The 16,579-nt window shown below is 39.7% G+C and overlaps 1 protein-coding gene across 3 annotated transcripts in view; it reads left to right on the top strand.

The window, feature by feature from the left end:
* Window positions 1-16,310, top strand: part of LOC306972106 (dual specificity testis-specific protein kinase 1) — a 49,801-nt gene extending 33,491 nt beyond the window's left edge. For all 3 annotated transcript variants that reach the window (XM_079568588.1, XM_079568586.1, XM_079568587.1), the window contains 6 exons: window positions 223-271; window positions 1,788-1,937; window positions 8,872-9,045; window positions 14,113-14,196; window positions 14,291-14,377; window positions 16,140-16,310. In XM_079568588.1, the coding sequence (XP_079424714.1) occupies window positions 223-271; window positions 1,788-1,937; window positions 8,872-9,045; window positions 14,113-14,196; window positions 14,291-14,377; window positions 16,140-16,244 (649 nt within the window). In that variant the 3' untranslated portion in view covers window positions 16,245-16,310. The remainder of the gene's footprint in view (window positions 1-222; window positions 272-1,787; window positions 1,938-8,871; window positions 9,046-14,112; window positions 14,197-14,290; window positions 14,378-16,139) is intronic.
* The last annotated feature ends 269 nt before the right edge of the window (window positions 16,311-16,579 follow it).

Raw genomic sequence — 16,579 nt, 5'->3', positions numbered from 1 at the left:
TCAGTTTGTTTTTACAGTGTGTAGATCAACATGATATAACTTAATTTTCCTGATACATATCATCATTTTGTCTTTGTCCTTATTAAAACTATATATAAAAACCCCAGACTTACTCCAAACGTTGCCAAACAGCCTGTTTTCCCTGTAAGGCCAGTGTCAGTGTAACGTTGTTTGTGTGACAGCTCTGACTGATCTGTTCTCCGCGGCTTCTTGTGACTGCAGGTATCTGGGCATCTGTGTGAAAGAAGACAAACTGTATCCGATCCTCGAGGTGGGTTTTCACGCTTGTCATTTCGCGGTTCCTTCGTCACACGGTGCAGCATTACTCACAACAAAGTTCAGAAGTTCAGCGTTGCCTCGAACAGATTCCATCCCACAGGCCGTCTCTCCCGCACACTCACACGCCAGAGTCACAGTGAATGTGATCCAGATCATTTCACCGGGGTGGCACCAGGAGAGGCCCATGACTTTTAGGATTTGAGCTAAATTTCATTCAAACACTTACATTTAGCTATTATGGTGTTAGCAGATGTTGATACCTATTTATGGCATTTTCCATTTTTTTTTTAACATTAATAAACTATTGAAAATTAATACAAAGTAATAAAAAAGTAAATAAATACATTGCATAACAGTACATATGAGGGGGTTCGAAGAGGAAAACAAAGAGGTAAAATCATTACTCCACAACTACTTTAACCTCTTTAGCTGAGTACGTTTTCTCAAGTTCGGCTTTACCCAAATCAGAAAGCTTCTCGACTGGAAAGCAACAGTGTAACGCCTCATTTGAAAGCTAAGGCCTACAAACTGATGTAAATTTATTGTTGCGTTGTCGCTGTGTTCTTGTCACATTTTATAAGCTGTTTTGTTGTGTTTTTGTCTCTTTTTTTTTTTGTTTTTTTGGGGGGGGGGTGTTTTTGTTGCTTTTCATTGCTTTTTTGTCATGTTTTTGTTAAAAATGTTGAAAATAAGTATGTTCCTCCCCCTACATGTTCCAGCCATGCCCTAATGTGTAGACTGAGCTCAGACCTGTTCACCACAGCTGCCTCTAAAATGCCGTCATGCACGAGCGTAATATAGAGACTGCAGTTCCGCGTAAGGCCTGAGGTGGCAGTAGCGAGTATTAAATGACCAATTTGCATCTAGTCTCATCAAGTTTTGGTCACTCTTTTGTCACATTTTAATTGCATTTTCATCCTTGTTTCGTTGCTGTAATGACGCTTTTTTTCAAGAAGCTTTTAGATTTGGGTAAAGCCATATTGGAGAAAATCTCCTTGGTTCAGGCGGTGGGCTAAGACGTTAACAAACGCTCAATAATAGATGTATTTTCTACCAAGTAAAGATACAGAGATATGGAGAGGAACGAAATGGTACAACGTCCAAATTTGTACATATAACAGTGAATGCTAACTATATTGCTAGCGTTAGCATCATGCTGCATGCTAATGTTAGCTTTGAGTGCTGGTTTTTCCACTTCTAGTGGAAAATCTGCAGTGTCAAGACATTTATTAGGACCCAAATTTGACTTGTGCATGCTAAATATGTTTTTAGTTGTAGCAAACGTCTGAAAAGAGTTAAAAAATAATGATTTCCTAAACAGACTTTGTTCCCCCTCGCCAGGGCACGTCCCTAGTATGACACGCTGACGTCTGTATCTATGCAGTAGAATTATGTAAAACTTTGTATAATGCCAGTGATGATTCCTCTGGTGTCAGATACAACCCTTATGCCTTACTATATTACTATATTGTCCTTGTCAGATAATATGGATTGTCTATTTGTTCTAGTATGTGAATGGGGGCTGCCTGGAGGAGCTCCTGGCCCGTAAGGACGCGCCTCTGAGTTGGAGGGAGAAGGTGGACCTGGCCTGTGACATCAGCAGAGGCATGATCTACCTGCACTACAAGAACATCTACCACCGGGACCTCAACTCCAAGGTTTGTCCTCAACGGTGTGCGACCAGCAAAATCAAAAACACTGCACTCAAGTCCGAGCACTGATCAGACATCAAATCGCTCTCATGTTCACTCATGTTACATTTCTTATGGATGGCTAGTGCTGTAAGGGGGAAATGTAAAAGAAAGACATATTCAATAGAAAAATCGCAAACCTGATCATTATTAGCTGCCCACAAACAAATGTCAAACTAACCTTGAGGCTTAAGAAAATCCCTGTCACGTGACCACAACCTTTTGACAAACTTCCTAATCTGTCAAAATGTTCTTTTATATACACAGAGAAGAGGAGGGAGGCCATGGGGGGCGCTGTAACTACACTACACATTTCTACAAATGTGAAGTGAAAACAAGTCTGTTTTATTACTCTGCACAGTTTAGGAGGCATTTTAAATGTAAAGGGATGTTTAAAAGTGGCAACTTTATTGACTAGTCTGACTTTTTATGGATGTAATGCTACAGTCTTTATAGTGCATATGTGTGAACCACCACAGTCTGCGTGGCACATCAGGATTGTCAATAACTTATTGCTTGAGTGGGCCGGTGTTCATTTTAAGATATTTTAGTTTTTAAAAAAAAATTAATTTAATTTGAGTCAAATTTCTGTCTTCAATTTTATAGTCGACTAAAATTCCATGCACATTTTTGCAATAATAATATTTATTATCACATTCAATCCAAAGCTTCAAGCTTCTTCTCCCACACAACACCGAGCTGTTCCGTTGGCAGTGAATTGAAATGATATGAGGCTCTTTCAAAGTGAAATTGAAAATGATTTTAAGGATTCATTCTTTTCTCCTCTTTTCATTTTTATTGAGTCTTCTTTTAGTCGACGAAAATATCTGGACATTTTAGTCATAGTTTGTCTCATGAAAAACATTTAATTTAGTTTTTGTCCAATTTTAGTCAGCAAAAAATTATGAAGAAATATTTTAGTCGACAAAATTAACCCTGGAGTGCATGCTATGTAGTCTTTTAATTTTTATTTGCAATATCTTGAGAATGCATTTTTTGTTTGTTTTATTGTTTTTGTTTTTTATGAGAAAATACTGATGTTATTTCAAAGTAACATTTACACAATTACCACCAGACTGCAAGTTGCATTTTTCTGCCGTTTTGTTGACTTTCTATTAGACTCTATACAACATGTGCCTCACCGGCGCCGAATCTCACCGCACGTCACTGACAGAGAAAGACAGTTTGTGCTGTGATAAAGACAACTGTCTGTCATCATTAGCACCAGCCGTGTCATTTATCGTGTGTTTTACAGAGGTGTCAAAGCAGTCAAATGAAACTTTTACGGCTCTTTAGAGACACACCTTTCTGTGTCCACACTTGTAAAGCGGGCCCTATTTAAATAAACAATGTGTTGGACAAGATTCGTTGGAAATGTGATGAGTTTGACCTGGTTTAGTTCTGGTTTAGTCCCGATTTTGTACTAATTCAGCTTCCGTTTCTTGATTGTGTGTTGATTTTGTCCATTTTCTGACCAGGTTTTCCCACTTTAGACCTCTTAAAATAGCTTTGGAGTTCTAGTTTAGTCAAAATGTCACTTTTTGTTTTAGTTCTGTGAAAGTCAAGTGTCGTCTGAGGTGGTGTTTGGTCTAAAAAAATAAAGGCATTAGTGTTTTTAACCAAATCCTTGACTTTTCCTCTCTTCATGGTTGCCAGGGCTCCTACAGGCACAGGAAAGTTATGTCGAGGAGCGGCGAGCGAAGCGGCTGCTCTTTTGTGCTGGAGCATCTGTCTGTGGACGTCACGAAATGAGACAAAAGTTGATTTATTCACAACTGCGTTTTTTGACCTTTATTTGGCCAGGGAAGTTCCCCCAAGATTAAGCGTCTCTTTTACAAAGGAGTCCTGTTATCCTGCGACGCTCCGAATGTGTGTGGAGCTTAATTACATCAATGTAATGAAAATGTTTGACCGTTTGTCCCAATGATGTATGGCTTTTGAAAGGCTGTACTGTTCAGTCTTCTAAGATTTGGTCATCTAACCTCGTACCCCCTGCCTTGACCGAGTGCAACTTTACCCATATCTCAAAGGTAAAGCCTCATTTGAAAGCTACAAAATGGATCTACACATATCTTTTTCCTCACATTGCCGCCGTGTGGCTTTCACTTTTTTAACTTCTTTCATCATCACTCTTCTGTCGCGTTTTTTGTCATGTGTTTGTTGGTCTTTCCTTGCGTTTCTGTCTCTCAATTGCCGATTTTTTTTGTCACTTTTCTATCATTTTTTTGTCACTTTTTTCTTTGCTTTTTTGACACCTTTCTTGCACTTTTCCATAGCTGTTTTTGTCACATTTGTGTTACTTTGCATCGCTTTTTTTGTTGTATTTTGTCATAATTGTGTCTTGGTTTTATTTTCTCGTAGTTTTGATGCTTTTTTCAAGAGGCTTTTCGATTTGGGTAAAGCCAAACAGGAGAAAATGTGGTCAGTTCAGGGTGGGGGTTAAGAGTAGCCTGCTGTCTGGAGTGGCAGGATCTCAAAGTGCACTCCTGCGAAGCGCAAAAGGTAACGCTATAGTCTCCATTTAGAAACACAAGATCGAGCTCTTCGTCTTAAACAACAGCCACAGAGCCTGGCCGCTGTGACAACATTGGCAACAGCAAATCATCACAGTCTTTCACATCCCCGTTTACTTCCTGGACTGACTTTGGCTCGCTTCCACAGGCGATGAATGCATAGGCGTGAATACATAGTTATGAAGCCATACAGTTCCCATGCCGCGACAGGGCACTCGCACAATCACTCCTGTGTTCTGGATCAGTGTGTGAAACCGTGTGTAATTGGTGCAGTGACCGTTGCATTAATTGGATGTGGTGAAAACTTTGAGGGACTCATGATAAATGCAAAACATGATGTAACTGCAATTGTCGTCTGAGATGATTGGGGCAAAGAAGCTGCAGTGTAAAAAGGTTTGTTAAGCTTTGGTAATGTTGATTATGGATTTTTTTTTAACCCTTATCTAGCAAGGATTGTCCCGCTGAGATTTCAGAATGTTTTTTCAGCAGTCCTGGCCCCAGAAGTGAACCTAATGTACATGTTTTCAGTGGTAGGTAAAATGGAGGCCCTAGAGGAGAACATGCAAAGAAGGCCTTTCCACCAGTATTTACAATGGGAGAGTGTGACCACTGTGCAAAAGCTTCTCCAGCACATTCCTTAATGGAGCTAAGATCCATCCATCCATCCAAACCGGAGTCTAAGCACAAACTGAATGCTAAGTCCAAACCGGAGGTGCAGCGTCCACCATGATAAAAAGTGTCCAAATTCTTTTTTTTTTTTTTTTTTTTTTTTTTTTATTTAACCAGGATAGTCCCACTGAGATTAAGAATATCTTTTTCAGGGGAGTCCTGGCCCACAGAAAGGCCCCGTCCAGGTGGGAATCGAACCCGGCGTGTGTGCTTCCTATCATATCTCCTTTAACACTGGAACCTCTGAAGGTTCTTCAGCTGCTGTATGTGCCATCCCATAAGCCATCGCGCCAACCACACTACCCTCAATTAGCCATAAAATAAATGTTCGAGTTACCACAGCACAGTCATATTTTCCCAAATGAAGGCAGTTTATACTTTTGCTTTCTTTCAGAAAACAGCTGTTGGTGACGGTCGGATTGTGCAAACGCAGCTGAAGCTCTAGTTCCTAACAGCATAGGGACCTAACGGTTGATCTTATCACGTGACAAATAGGAGCTAGGATCAGGATGTAGGAGCTTCAGGACTTCCCTCTCCATGCACACTTCCTCCTGCTGTTCAGGGGGGATCTCCAGAGAGGCCACAGAAACAGATGCCCAAGCCATCTTATCTGCTCCTCACCATGTGAAGGAGCAGAGGCTCTACTCCAAGCTCCTTCTGGGTGACTGAGCTCCTCAGTCCTCACCCTATGTGCCCGGGCTCCCCCCAAACGAATGACGTGCGCCCAACCTCCAGTGGGCTCACCCCATGCAGAGGGGGCCCTAAGGGTTGAGTGAAGAGAGAACAGGACAGCAGTCGCACACAGGGCGGGAGGCCGATCCCTGTGAAAATGATGTTTCACTCCTTCACAATGTGAGCCTGATGAATCCTGGCATTGTGGTCTTGAAATATACCTGTCATCAGGGAAGAAGAAATCCATGTAATGGAATAACCTGGTCATTCAGGATGTTCAGGTCGTGAGCTGATCTCATTCTTTGGGCACAGAGCATTGCTGAACCTAGACCTGAACCAACCGCGTCACCCCAGATCATAACAGTTAAATCTCTGTGTTGGTCATGCAGGACATAAACTAAATTCTTCAGAAGGTTATAGTCTACATTTCATCACCATTAGCACATGCCACATGCAAGCATTTACCGGCATCTTAACCCTACTTCACGGACCAAGTGATTTCGTAAGTTCAGAGTCAATGCGCCCATTGTTTTGGAGCGAGTGGTTTGTTTCAGGGTTTAAGCGGTTGGAAAAAGTTAAGGCCCATTTAAGTAATGCTTGTAGACGTTCCCGGGAGAGATCCCTTTAATGGCAGGCTGCAGAGTGGAAACGTGATGCTGCAATTCAACTCCCAGGAATCACAAAAACCACTGCAGTCAAAATCACAAACACAAACAACAACCAGTTCATTTAGACACAAACCTGGTCTAAAAAGGTTCTAAACTAGACCACAATTTGATTAAGTAACACACCAGAAATAACAGCTAACGTTAAATGAATTACTAAAACCTAAATCAAGTCTAAGATTACAGCTGACCCTGAATACCACCATTATCACTGCTTTAGAATATATGCCCTTGCATACAAACCTGTGCTTATAAGCATCAGTAAATACATTAAGTGCATGATTTAGCCTTGTTTTTGGTCTGTCGCCCACAGACTCCTCACACCTCCAGCTCTGAGCATGTGGCCAGTCTGTCAAGTCGTTTCATATTTTCTTTATCTTTAAATCATCTGCATCGACTTGAGCTGTGACAAAGTTGGCAATTTGGGTTTGCATCAGTGTTAAATGTGAACAACAACATATTTTAATTTAGGTTTTAAATAATTGTACTTTTACTAGCAGTTTTTTTTACATACAGTACTTTTTACTAATGCATAATTTACACTACCGCTCAAAGGTTTAGGGTCACCCAGGACAGTTCTGCAGCTTCTCTAATCAGCACAACAGTTTTCAGCAGGGCTTGCATTATTGCACGAGGTTTTTCTAATCATCAATTACCCTTTTACACGATTAGTTAACACAATGTACCATTAGAACACTGGAGCGATACCTCTGCCCCTATGTAGGTGTTCCATTAAACATCACCCATTTCCAGCTAGAACAGGCATTCACAACATTAACAATGTCTAGACTGTATTTCTGATTAATTTTATGTTTTCCTCATTGAAAAAAAGCAGTACTTTTCTTTAAAAAATAAGGACATTTTAACCCCTTAACTCCCACCTGAACCGAGCACATTTTCTCCAGTTTGGCTTTACCCCAATCCAAAAGCTTCTGGAAAAAAGGTGTGAAAATAGCAACAAAACTGAGACGAAAACAAGGATGAAAATGTGAAAAAAGTGCCAAAAAATTCACAAAAATGTACACAAATTTGACAAAAAAGTGAGAAAAAATTGAAGAAAAATTGAAGAAAAAATGGACGAAAAAGTGAAGAATTTGACACAAAAAAAAATCAAAAAAGTGACAAAAAAGTCACGAAAATTTGACAAAAATGAGATGACTGCCCAACAAAAAAAGTGATGAAAAAAAATCTGATGATGTGAGAAAAAAAGATCAATTTAGTGTAGGTCTTAGCTTTCAAATGAGGTGTTACACTGGCCTACAGGATTTGGGTAAAGCTGAACTGGAGAAAATGCTCTCGGTTCAGGCGGGAGTTAAGAGGTTAAGTGACCCACAACTTTTGAGCGGTAGTGTATGTCACCACTGAAACATGATTCAGACTTTTACGCTCAGTTACTCGGTACCTCACAGTACTCAAGTAACATTTTCTCCAAGTTATTTGTTGCTGCCATCTCAGGTCTTACGCGTAACTGCAATTTCTATATTAAGTTCGTGCCTGACAGAGCTTTGGACCCGAACTAACACCTTTTTGAGTGACAGTGCAGGATTTTAGAGGTCTGAGCTCATTCCACACACTAGAGGACATGGCTGGAACATGTAGGGGGAGGAACATACTTTCAAATTCGTATTGTCCCTTTAAGTAAATGTTTGGGCCACTACTTTTATATTTCTACTCAAGTAAAATGATTAATGTTACTCCGTTGTTCTTACTTGGGTAAATAGTTTGGCTAATCCACACACCTCTGGTTATTAGTCTTTTGACAAACATTTTATAGTTTTAGTTAAGATTTAGTCAAATAATAATGCTTTTAGTCTAGTGTTAGTCCAAAATTTTGTTAACCAACTCTAAAATTAAATCAGGTATTTTCTGGTCTGGTTGGTGCGGCCAGATGTCTGTGAAAGATGACCAGAAGGATTTGTTTCTAAGTTAAAATGTGTGTATGTTAATCTTATTGAAGCACTAGCTAGCCTTCAACACCATATACTTGCATTGTAATCTCTATTTTTCAAACCGCTACTGTAAAACTGGATTAAAAATGTAATTTCAAACTTCTGCATGTTTTCTGCTCTGTCAACCTCTGTCACTTGAAGCTCAGTTGTATTTTGTCCCTTCTTTTCGTTTTGTTCTTACTTTGTCGGCAAAAACATCTGGAGATTTAGGCCATAGTTGTAGTCTCTATACAAGACTGAAAGTGGATTTTGTAATGAATAGCAATTTTCAGTGTCATCTTAACAAACTCAGGCTAAACAAAGAGATGTGAATTGTTCCAGAGCCCACTCAACAGTCTGTCCTCTTCTTCTGCGCTCAAGCCAACTCTGCCCTCTAGTGGCCGCCTTTGCCACCTGCAGCAAGTGTGACTGGTTCTGTGTGTTGATTTTGCAGAACTGCCTGATCAGGGTGACGTCCCGTGGTCGCGAGGCTCTGGTCACAGATTTCGGTTTGGCCCGGGAGGTGGTGGAGCTGCCGGTGAAGGACGTTGGCCGGAAGCTCTCTCTGGTGGGGTCCGCTTTCTGGATGGCCCCCGAGATGCTCCGGGGAGAGCCCTACGATCGGAAGGTACTCGCTGATGCAAACTTACTACTTTTCATTCAGTCTTTAGTGTTTTGAAAGACATGGGTTTTACAGGTTTTTCCGTCTGGCACTGACAGTGTGTGGACCAATTCTGTCCAACTTAAAGGTGCATTATGCAACTTCTTATGTGGGAAAGAAAAGTTGATATTGGTACTTATTTGACCTTGTAGTGACCCAGCGGAGTGGTCAGCATGGCGCCTTTACTTTCCATCACGGTGCTCTCTTCAAAGCTCCAGGATCAATACTTTTGTAGGTTTTCTGGTGAGAGGCTCCGTCTTCCAAACAGTTTATCCCGGGGGGCCCAAGAGATCACTGTGAAGGAAAGTAAAAGCGCCATGCTGACCACTCATACAGCTGCTGGGTCAAATACAAGGTCAAATACGCACAAAAATCAACTTTTTTTCCTCACATAAAAGTTGTATAATGCATCTTTAAGGTCTTAAATGCCTTTTAAATGTGTTAAATTTGATTCCAGTTGGCCTTAAATTTACATGACTTTGAAAATAATGTCACTGATTGACCTACTACTCCATATCGGGACCATTTTGTATCCGGGAATATCCGACATTCTATATCACTCTGACAACAGTTACAGAACATTCTATATCACTCTGACAACAGTTACAGAACATTCTATATCACTCTGGCAACAGTTACAGACCATTCTATATCACTCTGACAACAGTTAAAGAACATTCTATATCACTCTGGCAACAGTTACAGAACATTCTATATCACTCTGACAACAGTTAAAGAACATTCTATATCACTCTGACAACAGTTAAAGAACATTCTATATCACTCTGACAACAGTTAAAGAACATTCTATATCACTCTGACAACAGTTAAAGAACATTCTATATCACTCTGGCAACAGTTGAAGCACATTCTATATCACTGACAACAGTTAAAGAACATTCTATATCACTCTGGCAACAGTTGATGAACATTCTATATCACTGGCAACAGTTAAAGAACATTCTATATCACTCTGGCAACAGTTAAAGAACATTCTGTATCACTCTGGCAACAGTTACAGAACATTCTATATCACTCTGACAACAGTTAAAGAACATTCTATATCACTCTGACAACAGTTAATGATGAACATTCTATATCACTCTGGCAACAGTTAAAGAACATTCTGTATCACTCTGGCAACAGTTAAAGAACATTCTATATCACTCTGACAACAGTTAAAGAACATTCTATATCACTCTGGCAACAGTTAATGATGAACATTCTATATCACTCTGACAACAGTTAATGATGAACATTCTATATCACTCTGACAACAGTTAAAGAACATTCTATATCACTCTGACAACAGTTAATGATGAACATTCTATATCACTCTGGCAACAGTTAAAGAACATTCTGTATCACTCTGGCAACAGTTAAAGAACATTCTATATCACTCTGACAACAGTTAATGATGAACATTCTATATCACTCTGACAACAGTTAAAGAACATTCTATATCACTCTGACAACAGTTAAAGAACATTCTGTATCACTCTGGCAACAGTTAATGATGAACATTCTATATCACTCTGGCAACAGTTAAAGAACATTCTGTATCACTCTGGCAACAGTTAAAGAACATTCTATATCACTCTGACAACAGTTAAAGAACATTCTGTATCACTCTGGCAACAGTTAATGATGAACATTCTATATCACTCTGGCAACAGTTAAAGAACATTCTGTATCACTCTGGCAACAGTTAAAGAACATTCTATATCACTCTGACAACAGTTAAAGAACATTCTGTATCACTCTGGCAACAGTTAATGATGAACATTCTATATCACTCTGACAACAGTTAAAGAACATTCTATGTCACTCTGGCAACAGTTAAAGAACATTCTATATCACTCTGACAACAGTTAATGATGAACATTCTATATCACTCTGGCAACAGTTACAGAACATTCTATATCACTCTGACAACAGTTAAAGAACATTCTATATCACTCTGGCAACAGTTAAAGAACATTCTATATCACTCTGACAACAGTTAATGATGAACATTCTATATCACTCTGGCAACAGTTACAGAACATTCTATATCACTCTGGCAACAGTTAAAGAACATTCTATATCACTCTGACAACAGTTAAAGAACATTCTATATCACTCTGGCAACAGTTAAAGAACATTCTGTATCACTCTGGCAACAGTTAAAGAACATTCTATATCTCTCTGACAACAGTTAATGATGAACATTCTATATCACTCTGGCAACAGTTAAAGAACATTCTATATCACTCTGGCAACAGTTAAAGAACATTCTGTATCACTCTGGCAACAGTTAAAGAACATTCTATATCACTCTGACAACAGTTAATGATGAACATTCTATATCACTCTGGCAACAGTTACAGAACATTCTATATCACTCTGGCAACAGTTAAAGAACATTCTATATCACTCTGACAACAGTTAAAGAACATTCTATATCACTCTGGCAACAGTTAAAGAACATTCTGTATCACTCTGGCAACAGTTAAAGAACATTCTATATCTCTCTGACAACAGTTAATGATGAACATTCTATATCACTCTGGCAACAGTTAAAGAACATTCTATATCACTCTGGCAACAGTTAAAGAACATTCTGTATCACTCTGGCAACAGTTAAAGAACATTCTATATCACTCTGACAACAGTTAAAGAACATTCTATATCACTCTGACAACAGTTAAAGAACATTCTGTATCACTCTGACAACAGTTAAAGAACATTCTATATCACTCTGGCATCAGTTACAGAACATTCTATATCACTCTGGCAACAGTTAAAGAACATTCTGTATCACTCTGGCAACAGTTAAAGAACATTCTATATCACTCTGACAACAGTTAAAGAACATTCTATATCACTCTGACAACAGTTAAAGAACATTCTATATCACTCTGGCATCAGTTACAGAACATTCTATATCACTCTGGCAACAGTTAAAGAACATTCTATATCACTCTGGCAACAGTTAATGATGAACATTCTATATCACTCTGACAACAGTTAATGATGAACATTCTATATCACTCTGGCAACAGTTAAAGAACATTCTATATCACTCTGACAACAGTTAAAGAACATTCTATATCACTCTGACAACAGTTAATGATGAACATTCTATATCACTCTGGCAACAGTTAAAGAACATTCTATATCACTCTGACAACAGTTAAAGAACATTCTATATCACTCTGACAACAGTTAATGATGAACATTCTATATCACTCTGGCAACAGTTAAAGAACATTCTGTATTACTCTGGCAACAGTTAAAGAACATTCTATATCACTCTGACAACAGTTAAAGAACATTCTATATCACTCTGACAACAGTTAATGATGAACATTCTATATCACTCTGGCAACAGTTAAAGAACATTCTATATCACTCTGACAACAGTTAAAGAACATTCTGTATCACTCTGGCAACAGTTAATGATGAACATTCTATATCACTCTGGCAACAGTTAAAGAACATTCTGTATCACTCTGACAACAGTTAATGATGAACATTCTATATCACTCTGGCAACAGTTAAAGAACATTCTGTATCACTCTGGCAACAGTTACAGAACATTCTATATCACTCTGGCAACAGTTAATGATGAACATTCTATATCACTCTGACAACAGTTAAAGAACATTCTATATCACTCTGACAACAGTTAATGATGAACATTCTATATCACTCTGACAACAGTTAAAGAACATTCTGTATCACTCTGGCAACAGTTACAGAACATTCTATATCACTCTGGCAACAGTTAAAGAACATTCTATATCACTCTGGCAACAGTTAAAGAACATTCTATATCACTCTGGCAACAGTTAAAGAACATTCTATATCACTCTGACAACAGTTAATGATGAACATTCTATATCACTCTGACAACAGTTAATGATGAACATTCTATATCACTCTGACAACAGTTAAAGAACATTCTGTATCACTCTGGCAACAGTTAAAGAACATTCTGTATCACTCTGGCAACAGTTAAAGAACATTCTGTATCACTCTGACAACAGTTAAAGAACATTCTGTATCACTCTGGCAACAGTTACAGAACATTCTATATCACTCTGGCAACAGTTAAAGAACATTCTGTATCACTCTGACAACAGTTAAAGAACATTCTATATCACTCTGACAACAGTTAAAGAACATTCTATATCACTCTGACAACAGTTACAGAACATTCTATATCACTCTGACAAAAGTTGAACAACATTCTATATCACTCTGACGACAGTTAAGTAACATTCTACACTGGACAAAAAGCCCTAAAATCCGGGATGATATAACACAGTATATGTCCGCATTTGTCAAAGATCCGGAGAATATCCGGAGATATATAAGCCGTGTCTTCGAGGTTTGCAAATTTCGGATCCTTCCGGATCGGGACCGTTTTTTAGTCAAAAGTCTTATCCACTGTTAGTGAAACTGACTTTTTTTATTTTTTGCTGAAATGTCCAATTGACTTCTTTGCAAATTTCCTCCATTCTTCTGTTTGGTGGAAAAGCAGATCTTTAAATATGATTTATTCATTCTTTTTTGCATGATAAATATTGTATTTGGGCATTGAAATGGCATTAAAAACAGTGTTTCTTACCTGTAGAAACCCTGTTTGAAGTTTAATGTAATTTATCATTAAAGGTGCATTATGCAACTTTTTATGCGAGAAACAAAAGTTGATATTTGTGCATATCTGACCTTGTAGTGACCCAGTGCTGTATGAGTGGTCAGCAGGGCGCCTTTAATTCCATCACAGTGGTCACTAGGATGCTGCAGGATCAAGTATTTGAGAGGTTTTCACTGCTGACAGACCCTCTCACCAGAAAACCTACTAAACCATTGATCCTGGAGCCGTGATGGAAAGTAGAGGCGCCATGTTGACCACTCATACAGCCGCTGGGTCACTACAAGGTCACATAAGTTACATAATACACCTTCTGAATAGGTCAAATTCCTAAAACTAAACACGGTATAAAAATGAATTAATTCATAAAGTGCACATTTTGTTTGGCTCAGGTGGACGTGTTTTCCTTTGGGATCGTTCTGTGTGAAATTCTGGCCCGGATCCCTGCTGACCCGGAGATCTTGCCTCGCACACAGGTGCTTCAACACTTACCATTTTTTGCCTCTGAGTTACAAATAATTAAGTCCATTAAGGTTGTCTGATACAATATGCCTTTGTTCGTTGCTGCAGGACTATGGTCTGGATGTGAGTGCCTTCAAAGAGCTGGTGACCGGCTGCCCACAGAAAGTCCTGGACCTCGCCGCGCGATGCTGCCTGGTGAGATTTGACTTATTAATCTGCTTTAGCCTTGTTATGACAGCAGAAACCCAGCAGAGGGTGCTTCATTGCCTGTAGAAATGTTACAGGATCCTACAAGAATATATGTATCAAAGAAGATCACTTTTGTTTCTGCCAAAGAAAAACAAGCTTTACTCGAATCTGCACTGCTTTACCACACCTATTCTATACTGTATTTTTTATATACATAGTGAAATTGACTCATACTTGTTTATATTTATGGCTTCACGAGCTTGAGTTGACAAGTTTTTTGAAGTGCTACACTTAAGGGACAAGTGTGAGGGCCGCATTTGCCCTTGGTGCCTAAACCTCTGGTCTTGCCCAAGGACACAAGGACAGTCCGTGCTGCTGAACTACCAATTTCCTCCCAATAGTTAGCGTTCAAGTGACATCACAACATTCTAAAGATCCTATTGCTGGGTTGCAGGATGTGATGATGTCATCGGGCCCAGCGGGGGGCAGGAGACAGTTTTTCCTATTGACAGCATTACACTTTCACAAGTCATAGCTCAAAAGAAAATGTATGAATTACAAAAATGATCATTAATATCAGTCACTGGGTCCATGATCTCTCTGTTCAAGACCAAAAATTTCCTCAAAAACAAAATAATTTTTCCTCCATGTAATAGTATTGGGAACGTACCTATGGTCATGAGATTTGGGTCATGACCGAAAGGACAAGATCGCGAATACAAGCGGCCGAAATGAGTTTCCTTCGCAGGGTGGCTGGGCGCACCCTCCGAGATCGGGTGAGGAGCTCAGTTACCCGGGAGGGGCTCGGAGTAGAGTCGCTGCTCCTTCACGTCGAAAGGAGCCAGCTGAGGTGGCTCGGGCATCTGTTCCGGATGCCTCCTGGTCGCCTCCCGCGGGAGGTGTTCCAGGCATGTCCTAGTGGGACAAGGCCCCGTGGAAGGCCCAGGACACGGTGGTGGGACTATGTCTCCGAGCTGGCCTGGTGTCGCCTCGGGGTCCCCCCAGAACAGCTGGAGGAGGTGTGTGTGGATCGGGAAGTTTGGGCATCTCTGCTGAGACTGCTGCCCCCGCGACCCGGCCCCGGATAAAGCGGAAGAAAATGGATGGATGGATGGATAATAGTATTGGCCTTTAGAACGCTGTGATGTTACCTGCAACCCATAGTTTAAAACTGAGGTGGAGGCCAACTGACGGTAACTGTGGTATGTCTTTGTTTTTTTGGCTCATATCTTAGTCATTACTGGAGGAATCCACATGAAACAAAAACTGTCACAAAGTTCATTGTCTCCTCTGTCTGCACATATGAACTAATGTTCAATTATTTTCTCCGAAAAACGTCAAAAAGTGGTGACAATATGCGAAAACATGACCATGATGTTGTCCAATAGAACGGACTTTCAGACATAAAAATAATATCACAGGTTTGTGAATCCAATCACGATCAAATACTGAAAACATTTGTCAAATATCGTTTTGGAGATTTCTTACAAAAACTGCATTTCTCCCATAGAGTTGTATTGGCCCTGCCGTCCATCTGACATTATGACGTCATCACATTCTAAATCATGAACACAGCCTATATCGCCCTTTATTTAATTCTTGTAGAGTGAACAAAAGCCTTAGTATTACTTTGTGGTATTAACTTCATTTCTTGTGTTACAATCTTTTTAATATACTTTACCAAATGTATAATCTAGGTAAATTCCTTCCATCTATTCCATCCTTTTCCCCTCACTATTTTAGCCTCATGCCTGTTGTTGTTCTGTAGATGGAGTCCTTCAGACGTCCTGCCTTCACGGAGCTCCTCGACGAACTGGGAGAAGTGGCCGAGAGTCTGGAGCTGCCCGAAAAGTTGGACCTGAACATCAGCTGAGAGCCTTACGCCCAGTTTCCACATCCTCCGCCTGTTTGCTCAGCTCCACTCCGCTCCAGACGCCTCCGAACGGCAGCGACATCAACGTCCACTTTGAGAAATAAAACTCCTGATAAAACAATAAACAACTACAGTATTTAGATGCGGGCGAGCTGTAAACTCCTGTCACTCCTCCATGCGAGTGAGAGACGGGCAGAAGTTAAGTTATACTTTATTAACCTCTTGAGCGAGCACATTTTCTTCAGTTATTTTCAAGGTATCCAAGCATTACCCAAACCAAAAAACTTCTTGAAAAAGCGTCCAAATAGTGCCATAAACAAGACGTAAACGAAGAT

Source organism: Gobius niger (assembly GCF_951799975.1).
Source record: "Gobius niger genome assembly, chromosome: 1".
Lineage (NCBI taxonomy): Eukaryota > Metazoa > Chordata > Actinopteri > Gobiiformes > Gobiidae > Gobius > Gobius niger.
The sequence above is the reverse complement of the archived record's forward strand: the minus strand, read 5'-3'. Positions and strand labels throughout refer to the sequence as shown.